The 11,465-nt window shown below is 47.8% G+C and overlaps 1 protein-coding gene across 1 annotated transcript in view; it reads left to right on the top strand.

Annotated features, from left to right (window-relative positions):
- Positions 1-10,613: 10,613 nt before the first annotated feature.
- HS6ST2 (heparan sulfate 6-O-sulfotransferase 2) overlaps positions 10,614-11,465 on the top strand; it is a 127,563-nt gene continuing 126,711 nt past the window's right edge. The window contains exon 1 of the mRNA XM_064670006.1: positions 10,614-11,218. Within this exon, the coding sequence (XP_064526076.1) occupies positions 10,707-11,218 (512 nt within the window). The 5' untranslated portion in view covers positions 10,614-10,706. The remainder of the gene's footprint in view (positions 11,219-11,465) is intronic.

Genomic DNA, 11,465 nt, shown 5'->3' with positions numbered 1-11,465 from the left:
CTCCATCTTTTCAGAAGAAGCTACTGCCAGAGAAATAATCAGTGCTTTCAAATCCTGTGAGGGGTTTTGTGTATATTTTTCAGAAAAAAAAAAAACAAACTAACAAAAATCCAAGAATTTTTATGCCTGAATTGTTTTTGTCTTTCCTTATTAAAAAAATAGCAATTTTTATCGAAGGGATTTTTGCTGTATGGAGATGTTTGGTTTTGACAAAAGGTTGCTTGCTTTTTTTTTAATCTGAAATTTTGTTTACTGACAAAAAATCCCCCAGCTCCTGTGACTTGGCCAGCTGGAAGGTCTGGCTCATTACTAGTGTAATTATTTACTGTTTTGTTGTGGTAGCAGCAAGAGCCCTCAGCCCATCCACAGGCCATCAGTCTCAGGCATTGTGGAGGTTCCTGTTCAGATTTGGTGACTGTGTCTGGGGTGAATGGGATGGGGATGGCTCCAGAGAAGCCTTTGTGAGGATTTATGTGTGTCGGGCTCCTATTTTAGAAAGGAAATGTGTCAGTAGATCACAAATGTTCTGACTGATTTACGTTCACGGGTTAGGGTGCCTTAGCCCCAGGAGTAGATAAATTGTGGTCTAATGTTTTATTTACGCTTTCAGGAAATTTAGTGTCTTTGGAAACACTAGGTCAAAAGTCCTGGAGGGCAGTTGACTCCTGGTGGGATGGATAACCTGCAGGAAGAGCTCTGCCAGTGCCCTGGGCAGCTCCCAGGTCCCGTTCTGCACAGGGACTGTGGGAGGTGTTGAAAAACAACTTATTTCTTAAATTGCTTCATATCTGAGAAGATGAGTTTAATCCATTTCTATTTCTATGGGTTTGGAAGCGCTACACGTCTGAAATGACAGCAGGTAACACAATAGAGGGTTTAGCTGATTTTTAGGTATGCAGATGAGTTAAATTAATTAACAGTAATCTCTTTAAAATGTATGGCAGAGTAATACCAGTCTAGTCTATAGAAAGATTCTTTGGGACTTAATAGAGATCTGGGAGTAATTAATTATTCAATAACCCACGGTTAAGCAGATGATATCAGCAAGTCAGTGGGCAGAGTTTGGATCTGCCATTTTCCAAGTGGATCCTCTGTGTTTGCTGCCTACAGCCAGTCTGTAATATTGTCTATGAGGGGAGTCTATAGTCCCCAGAATTCCCATGTGATCACGGTTGTAATAGCCCAACCTTTACTAAGGGAAAACTGTTATAGCATAAAGCATGTGGCCTCAGAGCAGGTACAGGTGCCAGGGAGAATTGAGTATTTTGTTAAGAAGAGATAGTTGGCTTAGTACCTTATAAGCACCCATCTAAGCTCTGTTCAATTAATGAAACACAATTTAAAGCAAAAAGGATTGGTACCAACCAAACCACTGCAATATAAGCTCTTCTAATTATGCAATAAGATAATGTCCACCAGATTAAAATTTTAATTAGCTTAATTGAGAAATAGAAAAAGCATTAGATTTCTAGTTCTGGAACACCTAAAATGACCTCAAGGGGGTGAGGGGGGAAGGAAAAACATTTGAGCACTCTGTGTGTTCTCACATCTGTTGTTTTCTGAAACACATCATCAAATCCCAATGGGTTTGGACTCATGGGTTTGCTTGCAAGGCCCTGTTTGGGAGACCTGGGGGACTCTGAGAGCATCAGAGGCAGTGCACAGTGGTGCCCTTGATTTTCCCCAGCACTCATTTCCAGCTTCAGCTGCCTTCAGTCACTCTGGCTCTGCTTTCAGAAGGCAGAAACATGCTGGCTATAATAGGGACTTTTGTTCTCTCTTTTTTTTTTTTTTTTCCCTCTTTCCTTTTCCCTATTCATAGATTTAAAGGCCAAAACAGACCATTAAGTCCAACTAATCCTACATCCTGCATGACAAAGGCCATTCCACCCATCCGCTAATTCCTCAATACCATGGCTGACCATGACCATGTGATTATATACCCTCCTGTAAATGCACTGGGAGCCTCTGTGTGCTCCAGACATGGAGCAGGACCCCACTGAAAACACCCAGCCTTGATTTAAAGACTTTAAGTGGCGGATGATTTATCACATCCCTCATGAAACCACTCCAATGCATAATTACACTTACAGTAAAATAAGTCATTGGGGTTGAAATCGTGGGGAGCCATAACATGCAGAGTGTACAGTGCACAGTTCTGTTTGGTTATGAGGTAAGGAATACAACAAATTGCTTTTATGTCTTTTCAGGAAAGACACAAAGACATTTGAACCATTTGCACAACACAGAAGCTCTCCAGACCAAGTGTTGAAAGGGCTAGAGGTTTGCTGTGGAAGCTTTGAGGAGAGTAATAAAGAAAAGAGGGTTTTATGATGCAAGGTCAAATAGGAAACTTTTATTGGAGGGGCTTGGCCAGCTCCTAGTCCCAGGGGAAAAGGAGAAGGAATTTGAATGTAGAGTGTTTCCCTTTTGGAAGGTCAAAGGCATTCCATACAATTGCAAAGCAGCATAAGAGAGATACACTTATTCCTCTGTCATGGCTGTCAAAAATGGAGGAGGGGAGGAAGTCCCAAACACTACATTTCATCAAAGCCCTGAAGGTAAAAATGATCTGCTGGCTTGAAATTTATCTTAATGAGCAAAATCCAGCCAATGGAACAGGGTGCAGATGAAAGTGACAGATGGGATCATTTAAAGTTTGATTCTTTGAGTGAAAGAAAAGAATTTTTTTATAAGTTATTTTTCTTCTGATTGTTACAGTGTTCTGCATAGTGTCACAAGCTCTCATTGGCAGCCCCAGGTCTCAGGCAGATTAATTTATCCAGAGTGTCTTGGAAATTCAGAGTTAGAGGGAACTCCTGGGACTCAGCTCACGTAAACCCATGGAGCAGGTCCAACAGCTGGAGGTGGTCTCCTTGACCAAGAGATTTTTGCTGGGTAGGGGCTGCAAGTAAAGGCATGACACAGCTTATAACACAGGGTATGCTTTAATCTGTTAGTTAAGGGAGGGCAATGGTGGATTGTTCCCCGAAATGTGTACAGGCACGGATCTGTTGGGGAAATGTGTTGTGGTGAAAGTCCTGTGGGGCTGTGTGAGTAGTCCTGGTCTGGACAGTCTCAAGGAGAACTGTCCTGCATCAAGGACCCCCTGCAGGGATGGCTGGAGCAGGCTCTGCTGTGGGAGCTCTGTCTCTGAGGTTGACCCCAAGTCTGAAGCTGCCCTGGCCCCTAAAAATACAAGCAGGCATCAATAGGTCAGGTTAGAAGAGTGCAGAGAAAGGTGCCGATTGGGTATTTTCCGACACAAACAACTGGAAGAATTTACCACTGCTATATCACTTGGGACCTAGGCAGGTCCATAAAAGCTCTGTGCAGTTGGAGGATGCATATCCTTGTGGAGAATCTGCTGAACTTTGATGCTGAGAGGTGTTGTCCTACACCCCTTTGTGTGTAAGGCCACGTTGTTATGCATTGCTTATCTTTCATAGGGAAAGATGAGCAGGAAAAGGACTGGAACCAGCCCCATGCATCATAATAATATCCATCTTCACCATCTCTTTGCACAGGTAATCTTTGCACGGTAATCTAGTGCATGCACAATATCTGTATGTAACAGTGTACACACACAGCAGTGGACCCTGCCACTGTGACAGGGCAGGAACAGAAGCATTGACCCCCTCTTCTCTGCCCACTTAATTTCTGATTAGGTCAATGAGCAGTTACCAAAGTTTCACGACAGAGAAGAGGTCAAAACCAGGGAAGGAATGCTCTGGCCAGGGGACACGGACTGCACGTGCACTCCCTGCCACGTGGCTCTTTGTCAGCTGGGAAGAGAAGTAAGGGATTGCAAGGAATTTCTTCAGATGTGTTCCAGTAGTGGATTAAAATAGCTGCTACTATTTTAATCCTGCAAAGTGGCAGCTAAGGCACATGCAGGACTGGCATCATCTCCTCAAAGTGGGATTCCAAGAGCAGCCTGTGCCTGTAGCAAAGCAAATGCGGGGCTGGCCTGGAGCACCTGGTGAAAACTGGCCCAAACCAAGGGACCAGTGGCTAGAATTCAGGATCAGGAGGTATAAATTCACACTGCCTTGGTTTTCTTTGAGTTATTGCAGAGTGCTGTAATGCTATGAACCCTGAGTATTTTTGGAAAACTACAAGAAATTGCTGTACTCAATATTTTTTATTTACATGCAGCTCAGCTGGGGATTGTCTGTGGAATTCTGTTGTGGTAACATTTTGAATGTTGATTTTTTGTTTTCTTATTCTAGAAGTTTCAGTGTAATATAACACAAATATTTTGTTTCCCTGTGGACTCATGGCAGCGGTGGAGGAGGCTGCAGAGGAAGGTGAGGTTTTTCTTTTTTAGGAGTCTTTTTAAACGTAACGGGAAAGTGAAACTCCTGCTTTATCCCTTATTTTCTATTTTGTAGGGGTATGTTTGCTGTAGGCCTTTTGGAGGTGGAAGAATTAGATTTGAAATAAAGGAAAGAAAATTTACCTTCACATCTTCAGGAACTGTGAATTATTTATTTGCTATTCCTGGTAAATCTGCTGTTGCAAAACCTCGCTGTGAAATGAGTGTTTCTTTGTTTCACTGGACTACAGGATCACTCCCTGAAGATTCATCAGCCCTGCTGCTGGAAGGAAATGTCGTTAAAGGTTCTTTTTTATTATTATTTGATAATGCTTGAGGTTCTTTTTGCTTCACCTTCATTTATTCTTCCATTCATTTTAAAAATTAGGTAATTGCATGAACTCATCTGTGGAAATTTAAGACCTCTTCCTGGGATTTTTTTTTTTGCTCCTGCATCTGAACCCCTCTCACACAAGATGAGAGGGTAATTCCCCCTAATTCCACAAGATTGTGTTGCCTGAATTCAGCATCAATTTCAATGAGCAAATATTTATACAGCATCCAAGATGCAGTCTGTACACAGAATGACACCAAATTAAGTTAAATCAAAACTAACTAGATTGAAGACTGTCCAGGTAAAAGGTGGTACTGGTTTAACTAAATTTACTTCAAACCAGTGTAGTTAAAATGGAATAACTTCACTGTGAAGGCCATATTTCACCTTTCAGATGTCTTGAATGCCAAGACCAAATCCCACTGTATTCACTCCACACAGGACTACCTATTGAGATAGCATTAGGTAATATTATGGTCTTTTCCTACTGTTCCTTTCAGGGCCATGTGAAATGATTTTCCTCTTGGTTTTAGGAAGATTCAACAAATATTTGCATGAGTCCTTTAAAAGCCTTTCTCTTCAGTGTGAAACCACTGCTGAAGACCACTCTACATTATCTTATTTAGTCTCTTACCTACCTTAATCAAGCAAATGCTGCAGGTTTTGTCCTAAACTAGGTCAGATACACTAGTTTTGCATGGTATATCTTGGAAGTGGGCACAAAATATCCCTTGGACCATATGGCTTGCAGCCCTGGGCTTTGTTGGCTCATACCCTCTCTAATTCCTCCTAATCTGTTCATAAGCACCTCCAAAAGGGTGCTTCACACACCTCACCAGTAATCTCTTTCAATGCCTGGTTCCTCTTTGGATCTAATGCCAGATAGTATTAATATACCCATCACTGTAATTATCCAGACAAGCAAACAGTGGCAGGAGCGATCCCAACTTCTTGCTTTTCCCACTGATTCAGAGGCATACTTGAAAGAGCCCTTTCATCCCCATGGATCCTGTTTCCTGGAGTTGTCCCAGGCTGTTCTCATCAAAAGGGAATTTGGTGTTTCAGCAGTTTCTCAGCCAGTTTCTTGCTGGGAAGGAATCAGTGGTGATGGGGCGGTATCATTTGTTCACTCTCCAACTGTTGCCCAGACAGTTGGTACACGGCCAGATGCCAGTCCCACATCAGGTCCTCCTTTAAAACCTTTCACAGGGCCGAGACCTATGTGTGAGATGGAAATACTGCTGATACCTTGTAACTTGAAATCTGGCCTGCCTTTCATCAGGCTCTGAGTGGTGGTGAAAATCCAAGATTTGCTAGAATGAACAGCCTGGATGGAAGGTTTCTGATGCCATGTGTTGGGAAGGAGGTACTTCTGAAAGCTTCCTGCACCCAAGTTCTCTGCAAATACCTCCTGCCAAGTCCATCTTCCCATGCAGGATTTCAAGGAAGTTTATTTAGCAATCACTCAGCAGCAAAACGGAACCAAAAGGGATTATCTTGTGATTATCTTGCCAGGTGGGTCCCTTGAGTTTCCAGGTCTTTAGCTGAAGCTTTTAAAGGCTGCCCAGTTTCCCACACACCCAGAGTTTTGGGCAATGTTTGTAGTCAGGGAGACAAGATCTATAAGTAGAGATAAATGCGAGATCATTTCAGTAGCTGGAAAAAACAGCTGTTTTGAACACCTCAGGCTCTCTGAGACCCATTGTGTGATCTGGAGCAAGATGTTACAAGTGCATCAAGTGTGCTTGGTTTTAGGAACAGCAGCAGTGATGCCGAAGTTACAAGCAGCAAGGCTTTGATGCCCACATCACAAAGAATATGCAAACTTGTATTATTCCTTTGATTAGCTGTTCTCTGATATGTCAAGTCCATGAATAATCACGCCTCATTTTCTAATTAGTTTTACTCATCACCCCACTGCTCCATGCCTTCACTCATTTGCATAGCCTTTTTCTAGGTAAGGCCTTTATTCTGTGAGGTATTAGCAGGACTTCCATTGCTCTGTAACCCCAGCATTTCTCTGGTCCTTTCCCAGCCCTTTACTTGCTCTTGGCCTTGCTTTTCCTCATGTCCAATGACCATCTCATTGCTCTGTTCTTTCTACTCTTTTTAAGCCCTGTTTCCACAGGAAACAAGGTGGTATCTTCATGCTATCTTCTGGTGATACCTTTTAACTCCATAATCCAGTTTTACACAGTCTCAACAGAGAAGTAAAACTATCAAAGTTACTGTGTTTGCATGTCTTATGGAAATAGTGAGGGAAGAGGTCTTTTGGGGGCAGTGGGGCTGGACATCCACTCCATCACTTTGAGGCCCCATGATGGGTGGTTTTGAATGCTCTGGCAGCAAACCTGTTCAGCCATCAGCCATTCCAGACGAGAGACAATTCCATAAAGGAAAGTTGCAGCAGTTGGCCTGGTGATGGTTGTGCTTCTTATTTTAACAAATATGCTATTTTCATGACACAGGAGACTTTTCTGTACTTATTTATCTTCTCTCCCTTCCCGCACAGGTAGTATAAGATGAATCACACTACAAGGAGACAAAGCAAAATGAAGGGCTTGTTTGCATTTCTTTTAATCAAGTTATTCTAATTCTGCTACAGTGCAAATATGGTTTCCCCTCTCATTTTAAAAAGACCTCATCCTCCCAGCAGCTGTGAGTGCCTCAGCAGTCAGGGTTAGCCCTGTCCAGGGCTGCCACAGCCCTGTCCTGCCCCTCTGCCCAGGGGGTTCATAGCCATCTGCAGTCCTGCCCGTACCTCTGTGGAACAGTGGATGCTGGGACCTACTCTGGCTGAAATGACATGAAAACTTGATCCTTTCAAAAAGCAGGAGGTGTTAATACAACTTTTACACACCAACAGCCTGCTTACCCCAAAGTTGATGTGTGTCTTTTTTTGCTGGGGCCAAGCAGTCACCATTTGCCAGCCAAATGCAGAGGTGAAATTCAGATGCTGTGAAAACAAAGGTCTTCAGGAAATACACAGGGATGTGATGATCAGCCCCAAATGAATAGCTAACAATTTCCTAGAGCAGTAAAGATCAGTTGAGGGCTGGAAGCACAAGGCGTTGTATTAATCTGCTTCTGGGCAAACACCCAGTGCCTTTGCACACAAAATCCCACTTTTCTGAATGTTTCCATGGGTAAATATGGGGGGGTCAGTCCAAGATCCTGCACCATTCAGGGGCAAGCTCATTCAGCTTGCCCCTGCTATTGCATCCACAGCAGCAGGAAGGGGCTGGAACTGGAGACGCTGGGGGAAGCTGTGCTGGGGGTCGGCTGCTGACAGTGCAGGGGCAGAAGGGACCAGCTGGCAGGAGAAGATGCTCTTAGGTGGGAGAAAAGAGGAGCAGTGACCATATCCATGTGCTCATCTGGGCAGGTCTATTCACGTAGACATGGGGGTGAGGGGATTCCCTGCACCAGCAGAGGAGAAGGGTCACGTGTGGGGAGCAGGAATAGGGACCATATGTGTGGGCTCTGCGCCGAGAAGGAGGTGGAGATTTTTTTCCACTGATGTTACTAGGCACTCAGTGTTTTGCTTAACCTCTTAACTTAAACCACCTGCCCTGCCAGCCGTGCTGAGAAACCTTAACAGCTCTGCTCTGTCCTACTTTTATCTAATTCAGGGCGATTTTCAGTTCTTTAGTACCTAAGCAAATGGTTTGTGTCCCTGGATCAAAGCTCGGGAACATCATTTACATACCGTGAGTGAGAAGGCAGCAGACTGGAGACCATCACTCATCAGTGAAAGGATGATCATTGTTTGTTTAGCCCATTCCAAAATAATGGCTCTGCTGGGAACACCAACCCAGTATGCATCATATCTTTTATAGTATATATTAATTTAGCATAGACATTAGGCCATTGTTATTCTCTCCATTTAATTCTCACGTATTTGCATTCAGGATCAGTTTTAACCCAGAACACATCTTTGTTATTTCATAATGTAAAATAAATAAAACTGGAGCCAAATATATTTTTTTTATATAAACCACTGTGAGAGAGTGATGGATATAAAGCACAGACATGTCTTTATAATTTTAAGGCTTGAATTTCAGAGCACAGTGTTTTCATTAAATGGTGCAATCCATTAATTTTGGAGATACAAACAGAGGCAAATTAACTCAATAGTTCTCATGCCTAGAATCCTTGTGATAAAATTGCCTATTATTGTGAGTGTAAATGTTTTCAAAATATTAAAGACAACTGGAAAAAATAGGAAAGACAGGATAGCTTGATCAAGGATGAAAACCATAAACACATCCCCTCCTAACACTATATGTACCTGCTGAAATTATTTAAAGAGAATTGCTGTGAGAGGAGGAGAAACGAGATAGGCCATTTTTTTTTCTTTTTATGATGAATAAAGGTCTGAGAGAGTGTTTACAAATTATTTGGTTTGCTGCCTGCTGTGCATATTAGAAAATTCAGCTCTTGGCTGATTGGCCAGGCAGAGAAACAGAAGCGTCACAGGTGGCAGGGGAATGAAAGCTGAGGTGCTGCAACAGGGAGGGGAAGGAAAAGCTCATTCATTTCCACCCCTACCTGAGATCAGGGGTTAGTGAGATGCAGTGCCTCTGTAACATCTGCAGCTGAGTCCATCAGTTAAATAAATATTGGAGCACATCAGTTAAACTGGGGTTGGCCAAACCCGTGATCCTGCCCTGGCTGCTTTTCCTTGGAAGGACAGGACACTGGGGATTGGGGTAAAAACTCCCTTTAGCCAAAAGTCTCGCGTTTTTTATTTGCTTTTTCTTAGACGAGTGCGGCTCTCACAGACATTAACTGCCACAGCATCAGTCGCACCAAGAGGGAAAGCGAAGCCTCAGGCTCACTGGCTGTGCTGTGCTCCCCAGCCCTGCCCGGTGCTGGCACGTGGCGGGGGGGTGTCCGTGCCTGTGGAATGACACGGGGTGAACAGCTTTGCAGCCGCTATCCCCGCACAGACGGGGTGAGCGCCCGTGTGCTCCCACCCACAGGCCTCATTGAACAGCCGCCAGCAGCTGGAGGGCTAAACATCATTTGCATATAAATATACAAAGGACTTTAATCAGAGGTAAATCCACAGAGCCCTTGTTGTTATTGTTTTATTTACAGAACACTCTCTTTGCACAGAGGGGTTTCGAAATATGTTGACAGAGATAGCGCAGGTATTTGCTACCTGAAATAGATCGAAACCACTCGGGGCGTCAAGAAAAACAGCCGATGCACTCACACCACACTCCCCCATCGAAACGCGGGGTGTCGGTGTGAGTTATGGAGAGAAAGCACCAGCGGGTCCAGCGATGGGGGTGTGTGTGATGGATGGGCTGGACGATGGCACCGCAGACGTGCCACTGCCGGTCCGGCGCGGGGCAGGAGGACGGAGGCCCCGGTGCGCCCCGGTGCCGGGCACGCTCGGAGCTCGCTGTGCCCGGCGGCTGCTCCTGGGAGCGCCGGTCCCCGTCCGTGCGTGGAGCGCGGTACCGGTACCAGTGCGGGTCCCGGTGCGGTGCCGGCTCCAGTGAGGTGCCGGTCTCGGCGCAGTGCCGGTCCTAGTGCCGGTCCGTGCGTGGAGCGCAGTGCCGGTGCGGTGCCATTCCCTAGTCCCTGTCCCTGTCCCCATCCCGGTGCGGCGCCGAGCGGCCGCGGTGGGAGCAGTCCCAGTGCAGTGCCAGTCCCGGTCCGTGCGTGGGGAGAGGTGCCGGTCCCAGTCCCGGTGCTGGTCCTGGTCATAGTCCCGTGCAGTGCCGGTGCCGGTCCCAGTCCCATTCCCAGTCCCAGTTCCGATGCCCAGCAGCCGCGCTGGGGGCGGTCCCAGTGCAGTGCCGGTCCCGTTCCCAGTGCCGTTCCCGTTCCCATTCCCGGGCCGCGCCGGGGCGGTGCCGGCGGGGGGCGGTGCCGGCGGGGCGGGCGGAGGCGCGCGGCGGGCGCGGCGCGGGGGCTGCCGGGAAGGGCCGTGGGCAGCGGCGGGCGATGGCGGCCGCGCGGGTCCCCCCGCGGGGGCGGCGGCGGCGGCTGCGGCTCTGAGCGGGGCGGCGGCGGCGATGCGCGGCGCTCCCGGCGACGATGGAGGACCGGTCCCACAAGGTGCTGCTGGCGCTGGTGATGCTCTTCCTCTTCGCCGTGATTGTGCTGCAGTACGTCTGCCCGGGCACCGAGTGCCAGCTCCTGCGGCTCCGCGCCCTGAGCCCCGCCGCCGCCGCCGACCCGTACCGGGCGGAGGACGAGACGCCGGCGCGTTTCGTTCCCCGCTTCAATTTCTCCGCCGACGACTTGCTGCGGCGGGTGGACTTCAACATCAAGGGGGACGACCTGATCGTGTTCCTGCACATCCAGAAGACGGGCGGAACCACCTTCGGGCGGCACCTGGTCCGCAACATCCAGCTGGAGCAGCCCTGCGAGTGCCGCGCCGGGCAGAAGAAGTGCACCTGCCACCGGCCCGGCAAGCGGGAGACCTGGCTCTTCTCCCGCTTCTCCACCGGCTGGAGCTGCGGGCTGCACGCCGACTGGACCGAGCTCACCAACTGCGTGCCCTCCGTGGTGGACAGCAAGAAGGAGGTGCGGCTCCGGCCCTCCAGGTGAGGCCGTGCCCCGGTGGGCTCCCCGCGCACTCCGGTCCCTCCTCGGGACGGGCGATAGAGCTGCGGGGCGCAGCCGTGGCGGGGATGCTGCGGCGGCGGGACGAGGGAGGGGGTAGCGCGGTGGGTCCCGAGCACCCCGGCACGGAGCGGGATGCACGGCAGGGGTGCAGCGAGGGCTCCGGGAGCCGCACCGGCCCGGGGCCACCGCGGCGGGCGCAGCGAACCCCGAGCTCTGCAGAGCGGA

Source organism: Pseudopipra pipra, chromosome 13, assembly GCF_036250125.1.
Source record: "Pseudopipra pipra isolate bDixPip1 chromosome 13, bDixPip1.hap1, whole genome shotgun sequence".
Taxonomy (NCBI): Eukaryota; Metazoa; Chordata; class Aves; order Passeriformes; family Pipridae; genus Pseudopipra; species Pseudopipra pipra.
This window is presented reverse-complemented; position numbering and strand designations above follow the sequence as displayed.